Raw genomic sequence first — 12,239 nt, forward strand, 5'->3', positions numbered from 1 at the left:
CACATTCAGATTGTTTTGTGCTAACAAAAAGAAAAGTATTTCTGAAAAAAAAGGCACTTGGATATTTGATTAAATGACCTTGAAAGTCCCTCTAACCTAGACATTCTAAAAGTTTATATTGGTAATATATGAACTAAAAGGGAAAGAAGTTGCCATTTTCACAGGAGTGGTTGGCGAGAGGTTTATGGTTGCCGTTAGGGAACTGCTGTTGGTTATGTTTTTAGGAGATGGATGAGTTATGGAGCACACTCCGAAATATACTGTCAAGTGAAAAATGCAGGCAAATGCAGAATAATGTGCTGCCATTTTGTAAATGAAAATCGGGGGGGGGGGGAGGCACTCGCATTTGCAGAAGCATAGAGTTCCCTGGAAGGATCCCCAAGAAACTATGACTGGTGGCGTCTGGGTAGCTGGAGGCCTGGAGTGATGGGGCAGGGAGTAGGGGCAAACCTTTTTTTGAGTGTATAGCCTCTTGTGCCCTTTGAATTTTGTGCCTTGTCATAAACTACCCCCCAAAAAAGTTAATTAACAAAATAAGCAGAGAGGTGCTGCTTTCCAGCTGGCCTTCATCTTTATATTACCTTCCTGGCTTGCCTGTTCTTTCTTTATCTTATTTGAAAATCTAGTTCTCCTTCCTCGAACATCTTCAGAGAACAGGAACATTAATTTGCCCACTCAGAATTCTAGCTGATAAATGACTAAGTCTGTTTATCTCTGAACCGCACCCTTTCCCCTCTCAGCTGCTCCAAAGCAGCATCAAGCAGCAAGACACTGTCAGGAGAAGCAGAGAACATCAGAACTAGGCTCTGCCCCATATTCTGGCACTAACTAGCTGTGTTGCTTGGGGTTGGTCACTATACCTCTCTGACCTTCATTTTCTTCATTTATAAGATGAGAGATGGATTAGAGTATTAAGGTCCTGTCAGTCCTGTGGGTCTGGGATTCTGTTCTACAGAGAACGAGCTAAGGCTCTCTCTGCCCTTCTCTCCTGACCTCCCTGGACAGGACAGGATATGCTCTCCTGGGCTCCAGCACACTTTCTGACTGCGCAGGACATTGCGAGTCTCTCCAAACCAAGTCATGACAGTCTGGAATCATTTATCTTTTCCTCCTAACCCTCCTTCCCTCTTTTTAAATTTCCAACATCCAGAGACTGTATCTCTGGCGTGGTTAATTAAGATAAGGCATCGGGAAGATTTTAATCCTCGTGTTGTGATGTGTTGTGATCGGGTACTGCATGCTGGGTGCTCATTTCCATTTGCTGTTCTAATGCCTGTGCCTTCAGATGTTTGTTGCTTTTAGAACTTGATTGAATTTTAAGAGCCTGAATCCTTAATTCTGTTTGTAAAGTTAAATGCCTGTGCCTTGTTGACCTGCTCTCAATGAGGAACTGATTTTGCTCGTTTACAATGAAATACACTGTCCTTGCATTGGTCACCCAAGAATTGGAGTGGAGGGGTTTTGTTTTAAGTCAGCTACTTGGGAATACATGTACATATACATATACATATACATATACATATACATATACATATACATATACATATACATATACATATACATATACATATACATATACGTGTGTGTGTCTATATATTTAACTGGAGATATCTTACTAAGTAAAACTTTAAATCCAAACACCTCCTTTCATCCTAGGTAATCAATCCCACACACATGTGAGGCAGACAGCAGGACAATTTGATCTAGGCTGATGGATCAACATTTTGCCAATAGTTCCACAGAGTGAGGGCTTTTACTTTTGAACAAGGAGCGTGAACATGCTGCCCTTTCTTATGAAATCAGACTTTTCATCCTACCCAGCACAGGACCAGGCACACAAAAACATTTTGCAGAATGGATGGATGAATAAATGAATGAGTGTATGAACAAATGAGTGACTGAATGGTGGCCAGTCCAATGCCTGTCTCAATATTTTCTAGCTGGTTCATTATTCCCTAGGAGGTGTCAGCAAGATATGTCTAGCACTAAGCATCTTGGACAGATGCTGAAAACCTCCGTACCTCAGTTTCCTCATCTAAAAATCAAAGTTGATGATAGGAGTCCCTGCCATGTCAGGATGCTGTAAAGGTCACATGAGATAATGTCAAATTAGTGACATGAGATATGCTGCATGCCCAGCACAATATCTGGCACAGAGTAGTTTTCAATAAATATTTGCCAAATAATAAGTACATAGATATATAGAGAAATGAATGAATAAATGAACAAGTGTGATTCCTCTTCCTGGGCCTCGGAGTGCATTTGGTCTGAAAACCTAACACTCCTACAAGAGAAATGCTGATATTCCTCAGCAACTTCTCCAGCTTAACACATAGCGTGCACCTTGAACCTGCTCAGGGGTGCCTCTGCCTCACAAGCTGAGCCCTGCGGCTGACACCAGAAGCAGTTCAGTATCAAACCAGGCTCTGAGAGGTGTGGGGCTCCCCCCACCATGAAGGAAACACTGGTGGGGAAAAAGTCGCAGAGCTAGAGTGAAGATTCCTGGGCACCGTCATATTCCCCATCCAGTTATATATCAACCTGGGAAGTCGTCAGGTTTCACTCTCATCTACTTCAGTCTCCCAGGTCTCTAAACTATGACAGTCATGTCTGGTCTGCCTGCTCACTCAGTATTTTCTCACAGAATGAAATATATTTGTTGGTTGGAAAACATCTTTCTGATCACACAATAAATTTTCCAAGAACAGAGCTGTATATTTCTCGTCATCCTAGGTAATGCTCAGCACAGCATTGGTCTGCTTAATAGTTTCAGAATCCTAGGCGAGATCCAGAAAGCAAGAAGCCCATTCCCATTTTACAGGCAAGGGGACAGGGTGTCAGAGAAGGGAGATTGCACGGTCATCACAGGGAGGGAGCTAGAGAGCAGCGATGGGGGTACCTGAAGGCCAGACTCACATCTCCTTCTCCTGGTGGAGTTTGCAGGCCTCTTGCTGGAGGCTTTCCAGCTGTTGCTGGGCATCCTGCAGCTCTCGGGAGGTCCGCTCCAGCTCCCGGGCCAGCTCCTGGTTGGTGAGTTTCAGCTTGGTATTCTCGGCCTTGGTTTCATGTTTGTCATTATGCAGGGCTGTGCACTGGCCCTCCAGCTGGAAAGGAATGGGGGACAGAGAGGAATGGCGGGCAAGGCCTGCCCTGGCCTCACCTAGCTTTCTCCACTTGGTGGGCAGGGACCACTGCTATACCCCTCACTGCCCTCGAACCTCCCTAAGCTTTGTCCTGGTCCTTCATTTGCACATACAGTATACACTTTAGGAGGCAGGAGGAGCTTCCAGAGCATATCTCATCTCTCCCATCTCCACAGGGCTACTAGGAAAGGAAATTCCACATCCATCTGCATCTCTTACTTCAATGACGATCATCATCATCATCTCATCAATGGCCTTGATGTCTACCACAAATACTTCCTATTGTCCCTTAAGCCAATTTCTTCTCCTAGTCCATCAATGGAATGGAAAACAGTTATGGGGCATCCTCATAAAACGTCCTTTCCAATTCTGAACACTGAGAGTAAATCTATCTATTACCTCTCCTTCTCTCAGCTATGTAAGTCCAGTTCCTTTAATCTACAGAAGCTCTGTATGGTAACCAGAGACCCTGAAAATTCATAAGAAATAGCTAAAACAGGTCAAAGCAAACATGTTCTTAAAGCAACTAAAACCTGCATTTGTGCAACTTCAGCTTTTCTTAGCTGGTGATTATGCCCTGCAGAGCTTCCAACCCTCTCAACAGAAGAAGCATCAAGCTAAGGCAGGTTGATTATGATAAATTTAGTCCAATGAATGCAGCCAGTAAGGGGGGGAGGAAGAAGCAATGAGGAATTTTGTGTGACTCTCAAGGGGCTCCTGTGTAATCAGGTGAGCGTGCGGTAAATAAACCAAGTGGAATCATTCACGCACGGGGATAACTCTAGTTGGTAAGAACTTAATGCACAATAGTGAGGAGGGGAAAGAGCAGCGGAAGCAAAGTACAGCTGTGGAAGGGGGACAGGAGGACAGCTGGCAGTTCCTGGAGCTGAAATCATCTTGATGCCGAAGAAAGCAAGCAAAATCCATAGATTGGGGAGCAGCAGGAGTGGAGCAGTCTCCAGCCTTAGCATGGGGTGTCTTCAAGCATATTTAACATGTTGCTAAAAATAGCCCTCTCTATTCAAACAGAAGCAATGTGTCTGGGTCTGTCCAGGGCTGGATTCCTTCCAGCACAAAACAAAACAAAACAGGAGAACAAGGGGCACTCTGGCTTCTCTCCCCCACAAGCCCTTGCTTTGGAGAGGAGGCTGGGAGCGTGAGGTTTGTCTAGGTAACCGATCTTCCTGGGGTCATTGGCCGGGTGCTCCCAGCCATAGTGGATGGACACTGCCCTGCACAGTGCACCTCCCAGCCTGCGCGCTGCAGGCATCAGAGGAGCATCTGCTCTCTGCATCCATCCTGCAAGATGATGGAACAGTCACAAAGGAGGCTGATGAACCTCACGCAGGGGAACCCAGGGATGGGAAATTTGACCTTCGAAGAGCCTCTTCCAGCTGGAGGCACCCATGGTCATCCTGGTGGGAAGACATTACTGTGCAGCCTCCCCCAAACTACCAGAGACTGTGTCCCTTATACCCCGGCATTCCCCTCTTCTCTTATACAACATGCAGGAAACAAATTAATGTTTTGGCATCCGGGTGGCTCCTGGGCACAATTATACGGCAATGTCTGCAGATACTTCAAGGGAGAATTCTCAGCAACTTCTCAAGTTAAACACCTGGCATTGGAGAAGCAAAGGCTTTATCTTGGGATCATCTGTGATTTCAAATGCTATCTTGCACAGCTAAATGGTTCCTCTCAGATTGAAAAAAGAGAAGTCCTTAAGAGAATGGCAGGGAAAGTGGGCCAGAGCCAGAGAAGAGGAAGCAGTGAGCTGGGCGTCTGAGGACACGGCATACCCGCTTCTGCTTCTGGGCGAGCTGCTCCAGCTCCTGCTCCTTAGATAACAGCTTCTGCTCCAGCTCCTGACTGCGGGCCTGAAACCGCTCTGTGTCCTGTCAAGCCAGAGACAGGGACATGTGAGGCCTAAACACGCCTGGGATGAAAATTTTTTTCCCACGTTAAACCTGCTCAACAGCAGGGCCTGCCCATCCTTGTGGACTTTGGGACCCTCCCACAACACTCCAGGGCTTCAGTGACCTGCCAGCTGTTTGGTGCCCAATGAGATGGAGAGAGTGCAAGTGCTCGGTGAGACTTGACTGGTGATCATGCACTGCCCCCACCCCCCAAAAGAGGCAATGTCAGTAAGTGGGGGAATACTGAGCAGGGAGAAGAGAATAGGGACCTGAGCTCAAATCTCAGGCTGTCTCCTCATCTGTTAAACTGGGAGGTGGATTATCCTTCCATTTGGATATTCTATTCCACATTGGGCCCTGACATTTGATCCCTTAAATGGCCCTTACTCTGGAAACAACAGGGAATCACTTCTGCAGGTCTAGGTCCTGTTTCCCCACCGTGGCTGAGGTTTCCCCTGCCTCCTGATGTATCTGCCCCCTGTTCAATAGCCCTTCCCTCCCATCCCGGAACTGAGCGCCCCACCCAGGATGCAGAGGTCCTGACAATGCAGGTGCGAAGGGACCTGGTTGTGGGATAAAGAAGAAAGTGTGTAGGTTGTTAGGATGCCTGACACTCTCAGCAGAACCTGGAATGGTGTAAGGGCCCTGAGCTGGGTGCCAGGAGACTCGGGTTCCAGGCCCTGCCTTGCCCAACTAACTTGCTTCATTCTTCTAAATCATGGTGTCTTTGTACATAGAACAGAAACAAAAATACCCTCACCACTTGTAGCTTTCCACTTGCCCAAAGGCAGAACACAGGTGCAACCCACATAGGCAGAAGAGAAACCATTATAACCTCTACGTAACTTGCTACAGCAGGCCTGGGGCCCCCATCTCATGGAACAATGCCTTCCAAGGAGGACAGCCCTGGAGACTGCACGGGAGGGACAGCCCTGTCCTGGCTGGCAGGTTGGGCATGACCGTCAAGGATCATGACCGCTCTCAGGGCAGAGAACTTCGCACACCTCTGTTCAAAGGCTCAGGGTATTTCCTGGGCTCATCCTTTGTAGATGCTATCTGGTTCTTTTGCCCATTTTCAGGCAGGTAACTGCAGCTCAGGGACAGCCTGTGATTGTCCTCATCTCAACCACATGCAATGGCAGAGGCAGATATGATGAGGCAGCTCATGCTCTCAACTTCTGTTATAGGGAACCTGCTTCATTTGGCTTGTCTGCCGCTCACAGAGCAGGTACCCGATGGGCAGTGCCGGGGAGGAAAGCAGCTCCAGATCCCCACGCGGACGCTGCCACCCCATGATGGGCCTGTGGAGTGTCTTACTGCCCCACCAGCACAGAGTTTTGAAGAGTCTGTCACCCTGGAGCTGGAGTGTGCAAGTGACTATTTCTCCCGTGGTCAAACAACCTGATAAATGCAGAGCCACATTCCAAACCCTGGCCAGAGGGTCCTGCTTTTTCCACTCTATCATAAACTGTAACACCACTGTCCTCACACTGTGGTCAGGCAAAGCCTGCGCATCCAAAGGCTTAGTAGGATGGGACAGCACATGCTAACAGTTCCCATGTTTATGCAAAAAACAGAAATCTAGGCACTGAGTCTGGAAGGTGTTTGCTACGGAGAAGGGAGATGCAGGGACCAGAAGGCGGTAGGTAGGCGAGGCAGCAGCAGGGTCAGTCACCTGCCTGATACTAATTTGTCCTTGAATTTTTTCCTCCGACCTCTTCCCACTCCCAGTCCCCATGTGTTGGCCTACCTTTCGCTTGTAGAAACATGCCCCTTTCTTAGCCAGGACCTTGCCCTGTCGTCATGGCCCAGGCAGAGGGGGGAATGCGCCAGAGCTCAGCCCCTCTGGGCAGTAGGTCATTTGGGATAAAGCAAGTGGCTCTCCTACTGGGGTGGGGGTGGCTGCTGTTCTCGGAAGACTATCTTAGGGTCTGCCAGGTGAGGAGTGTGTGAGCTCTGTCTGCCAGATACTCACAGTATGAGCTCTGGCGCACTTGCCCCTCTGCCTGGGCCATGACAACAGGTCAAGGTCCTGGCTAAAGAAGGGGCATGTTTCACTACGCTAAAGGTTGGAGGGTAGCCAGAACGTTCTAAAGCTCTAAAAGAGAGCAGGGGGCAAGGTCTGGAAATGCTGACAAGTCTCCAATGTTAAACAACGTGATGGGCTTTTTCTGGAAGGCATCCAGACTCCCTCTCCAAGTAAATGACATCTGTGATAATAAATGAAGCTGTGGCATAGATAATCAAAGGGGCATACAATTATAAAATGATTCCAACCCACCTGCATTAGCCTGAGAAAGGAAGTTGTGACAACAGCCCAGGCTCAGTGCTGAGTGGCAGAGGATGATGTCTCTATGTGTGTCCCCCGAAATTTTATATGCTGTCGCCTAACCCCAAGGTGATGGTATTAAAATGTGTGGCCTTTGGGAGGTGATTGGTGCTCTTATAAAAGAGACCCCGGAGGGCCTTCTTGCCCCATCTGCCTTGTGAGGAAACAAAGAGTAGCTGGCAGTGCGCAGCCCGGAACAGGGTTCTCACCAGAACCTGACCACCCTGCTCTCAGACGTCCAGCCTCCAGAATGGTGAGAAATAAACGTTGTTGTTTGTAAGCCAACCAGTTTATGATATTTTTGTAATAGTGATCCAAACTGACTAAGACAGGAGGCCACTGTTCAAGATCGAAGACTCTTCTGCTGAGAACCTACCAAGTAAATAATTCAGAAATGGATAACAGAGTTTCTTGTAGTTTTGTTTCATGAATATGCTTTATGATATGGATATGCTTAGCTTAGCTTGGGAAAGGTAATGCTTTTACCATTTCTGACTTCCCAAGACAAATAGCAGGGCTAGGTAGGAGGCTAAGTGCCAGACTAGGAATAGAAAATGTGAGTTTTAAATTTTCTCCCATGGTATCTGAGAAAGATGGGATTTGATTTGTCTTGGGTATTAAATTTTCTAAGGGGAAAGGGTGGGATGTACAGGCTCTAAGGATGATCCCCTTAGGGAGCAGAATGGGCTGGTGCGTTTGGGTGAGCCTGCCATATGGGTCTAGAGACCAGCCAGTGTCAGACCCAGTCTTCAGGCTGCTCTAACTGGTAAAGCATGCACTTTCATCCCTTCATTTATTTATATGTTCACTTGTTCATTCTTTAATTGATCCAACAAACAATTGTTGAGCATGCATGGTCCAGGTGCTGAGGATACATTAGTAAGTAAAATTTAAATATCCCTGCTCTTGCCCTGGCCAGTGTGGCTCAGTTGGTTGAGCACCGTCCCATGTACTGAAAAGGTTAATGGTTTGATTCTTGGTCAGGTCACATGTGTACAGGAGGCAGCCAATTGATGTTTCTCTCTCACATCAATGTTTCTTCTCTCTCCCTCTCCCTTCCTCTGTCTCTAAAATCAATAAAAATGTATTTTTTTAAAAATAAAAGATCACTGCTCTTGTGGAGCTTACCTGTTAGTAGGAGGAGACAGACACAATCAATAAAAATAAACAGGTACATTATATGCCATGTTTGAAGGTGACGAATGCCTTGAATAAATAAATCAAGCAGAGAAAGTGAGAACAGTAGTGCCATGGGTGAGGCATTGCGATCGTGACTTGGGAATGTAGTCAGAGTAGGCGAGATCAACCTGGCCCGCAGGGCCTAACACCGGGAGGGGTTCTTACTTTCAAGAGAAACTGCTCCTTCTCACTCTTGATTTGCTGCTCCATCTCCTCATAGAGATGCTGGATTTCTTCATCGTAAGCAGCAATTTTCCTGCAGAGATAGCAAAAGGAGCATCTAATGAGGTCTACACTGAAATCCCTTTATCCCACAGAAGCAAGTTCTGGAGCTTGGGCACCAGAGCCCCACCCAGAGCTGGGGTGGTGGGGTGGCATGGTGTAGGCCAGGTCAGCCAGAGGTGCAGGATCAAGTCCTCAGGATAAGCTGACCACAGAGGCCAGCGGGACCCTCTCTTCCTCCCGTCTCCCGCCCATCACTCCCGGCCATGCACATGCTCCTCAGCGAAGCCGCCCTGGCTCCATCTTCCATTACTCTGCTTTATTTCAACACCAAGGCCCTGGACTCTGCTACACTCACCCTCCCTCCTGCTGCTGACCCTTATGCTTGTAGACAACATGAAGTGTGGGCTTCTTTCCTGTTGGTTTCTTGTTCTATCTCATTCTCACTTTAGACGTGTTCTGTCCACCTGGCTACGTCAGCACCGTCTGAACTGCACTATCTCCTAAATTTGTGTGCTGAAGTTTGTGTGATACACATTTCTCATAAGATCTCAAAAGACTACATGACAATGACAACCACCGCTACTACACCCCCTAAAAAGGAAGGGGCCACACCTGCCCAGGTGCTCATGCCTTCTAGGCCCGGGGCCACAGGCAGACAGTATGGGATGGGTGAGGCTGGTTAAAGTCTGGAGTTACAATGAGATGTCTTCATTCCCACTCAGCATTCTTTCCCTACTCAGAGGAGCCCCACAGGATGGGAAGGAAGTTCATAGGAACTGGGCTCCTACACAGAGATGAAGACAAAAGAAGCTGTGGGGACAAGGTTTGCAGGTCACCCTGGGGTTGTTCTTCCTTTTCTCCCAGTAATAGATCTTCCTTCAAATGCTCCCCAAATTCAAACAGGAAGGATCAGATATTTGCATTTGAACTGAGACTGGAAGTTATCACAACAGCACTAACATTCCCAGGGGTCTGCATTTTTATACCTTTCTTTGACTTGCAGTGAAAGGCCCTGTCTGCCCCTCACTCTCTGCCCTCTTTCTCTCCTATTAAGGGAACTCCAGTGAACAGGCTGAAGTCATGGCTCTCAAGGTCTGTTTTGAGCATGTAACACACACATCTTTCCCCCTCTGCCTTTGATTCAAGTAAGGCGACTTTAATAATTGAGGAATAATTGGTTTCAGTTCTAAGGGGTATTGGGGAGATTTCTGAAGAAAACATCAAGGATGGGCACGTATATATTCCCCTGAGCCTCCCATCATTTTAGCTTCTACTTCTCTATGTCCACTTGGGACTAATCCAGTGCCAGCTGTCCCTGATGCCTACTTGCTGCCCCTTCCTCACTTGTTGCCTGTCAGGGACATTAACACCACAAGCACAGACTGAGCAATGACTGAGGAGCCATTTTGACTGGCATCCTTTCAATTCTACAGAAACCACCAAAGAGACGCAGACAAAGGAACTGGTATGAATCTCTATGGTCAAGGTCACTCATCAGAGTACAAGCCTTTGAGTTCCCTTTCTTAGCTGTACCTCCAATACCAGAAACTTGACTTTGAGTGAGTGTGGCAATGGCCCTAGGATGTGCTCAGCAAAAGGTGACAGCTCTCCAAGACTTCCATGAGCTGCAGTCCTGTGTTTATCATTGTGTTTGACATTCTGGGTATAACACATATCTTTTTGGCTAAGAATAAGAGATCTGTTCTTGGTAAATGACAGATGTTTTAGATTGTTACTTTTGTTCTAAGCTAACCCATAGCAATTACAAGAAAATCTCAGAAGGAAATAAGGAGCAGAGGCACCTGCTGTTAAATAGGAACATCTCAGGGACAGAAATGAATACAGTTTGCAAGAAATTTCAGAAAGAAGGATGGTCTCTTGGTCCCTGGAATTATCTTCCTGTGCTTGAAGAAATTCAGATGCTTAATGGCAAATGATGTCAAGGAAACTTTAGACAGCAGTTCCAACTATATAAATATTGGAGAACTAATAAAGTGAGATGAGAGGAATTAAAAATTTAATTTGGCTCTGTTAAAGTAATACTAATTACAGTCATTCATATAAGCTGTTTACCATTTATGCTTAAAAACCATTCAGAGCATTAACTCTGTACTATCATTAAATGTGTTACATTAACTTTGCTCTAAGTTTTATTTGATTAAATTGATAAACACTATGTTTTTGTGCTCACGGGTCAGTTTGCTAGTCTTGAAGTAATTTTGCAAACTGCTAAAAAAAGAAAACAATGGAGGGAAGGCAGATGTCACCTCTGAAAGGTGTGTAGTCCTGGCCCTCATTCACACGGACTGAGTCCGCTGCAAAGAAGCACTGGAGTCCAAGCGGGCATCAGTGATCCTGGGCCCAACCAGACTGGTACATGGAATGGAACCCAGCCTTTGGAAATGTGTTGGCTTGGCTGGCCTCCTGGGAGACTGCCCAAGCCTGAAAGACTTTTGAGGACGAGCCCTGACTCATGACCAGCCTGGATCAGACACATGATAAGTCAGCTTAGGAGTCAGAGCCCTGGTTGCTGATCCCAGAGCCAGCTCATTTCCTCATGTTACCTTGGGCAATTGCTCTGACCTTAGATCCAAGGGTAGCACCTGCCCTGTGTTCCTCCCAGCACTGTCGTGATGAATGACAAACAAGAGGGCAGGTATGGAAAGCATTTGGAACTACCAAGCCTTAAATAAATGTAAGGGTTATTTATTATGGTAATTATTATCAGGGGCTGTGGAGTGCAAGGACCAGTGTTCCCCCAAGGGGAAGAGGGTCTTAGTTTCAAAGATAGAAGGGTTGCTGGGTTTTGAAAGGGTCAGAGGCAATCAGGAAGATGAAAAACAGAAAGCTTAGTCAATAAAAACCGCTGTCAGACCAATCCGTTAGAGACAAGGCTGTGTGAAAGCACGAGCTGCAGAGCCAAAGCCTTCATCCACAGGGAGCTGTGAGAGCAATAATGGCAAGATATACTAAAAAGATCTGTGTGCACAGTGTGTGGTGTTTCAGCCAGGCACACCTTATTCTGCCATCAAAGGAAAAAGGCAACCAATTATGTTTGCTTATTATATACATTCTTGTTGCCACAATTTCTAAAACCACTCTTATTGCCTGAAGCACACATAGACTTTGAAGTCTTCTCCATGAGCTTTCCCCATCTATTCCAACTCTCACTGACCCCCTTCTCTAAACTCTTAGGATACCACATGTATTTATGTGACATTTAATTTTAAAGTCCTGAACAACTGTTTCATTTGGGTTAATGTTGTCTCAACTAGGTTATAAAACTCAGATATTTATGCTACCCATCGAACCTATGCTCAAAATGTTAATGTTTGAGCACAAACTCAGAATGCATACCAAAATCAGAAGACTGTGGACCATCTTGGGGTAACACCAGTTTCCAGGGGACTTGAAGAATTTCAAGACTGAAAGATTTGTCTGATCCAG

The 12,239-nt window shown here is 46.5% G+C and overlaps 1 protein-coding gene across 2 annotated transcripts in view; it reads right to left on the reverse strand.

Moving 5' to 3' along the window:
• CRACR2A (calcium release activated channel regulator 2A) overlaps nucleotides 1-12,239 on the reverse strand; it is a 127,175-nt gene that overhangs the window by 34,334 nt on the left and 80,602 nt on the right. For both annotated transcript variants that reach the window (XM_081124308.1, XM_081124309.1), the window contains 3 exons: nucleotides 8,733-8,823; nucleotides 4,943-5,038; nucleotides 2,917-3,104 (listed from right to left, as the gene is read on the reverse strand). In XM_081124308.1, the coding sequence (XP_080980434.1) occupies nucleotides 2,917-3,104; nucleotides 4,943-5,038; nucleotides 8,733-8,823 (375 nt within the window). The remainder of the gene's footprint in view (nucleotides 1-2,916; nucleotides 3,105-4,942; nucleotides 5,039-8,732; nucleotides 8,824-12,239) is intronic.

The sequence above is a fragment of the Miniopterus schreibersii genome (genome assembly GCF_964146895.1).
Source record: "Miniopterus schreibersii genome assembly, chromosome: 2".
NCBI classification, from domain to species: domain Eukaryota; kingdom Metazoa; phylum Chordata; class Mammalia; order Chiroptera; family Miniopteridae; genus Miniopterus; species Miniopterus schreibersii.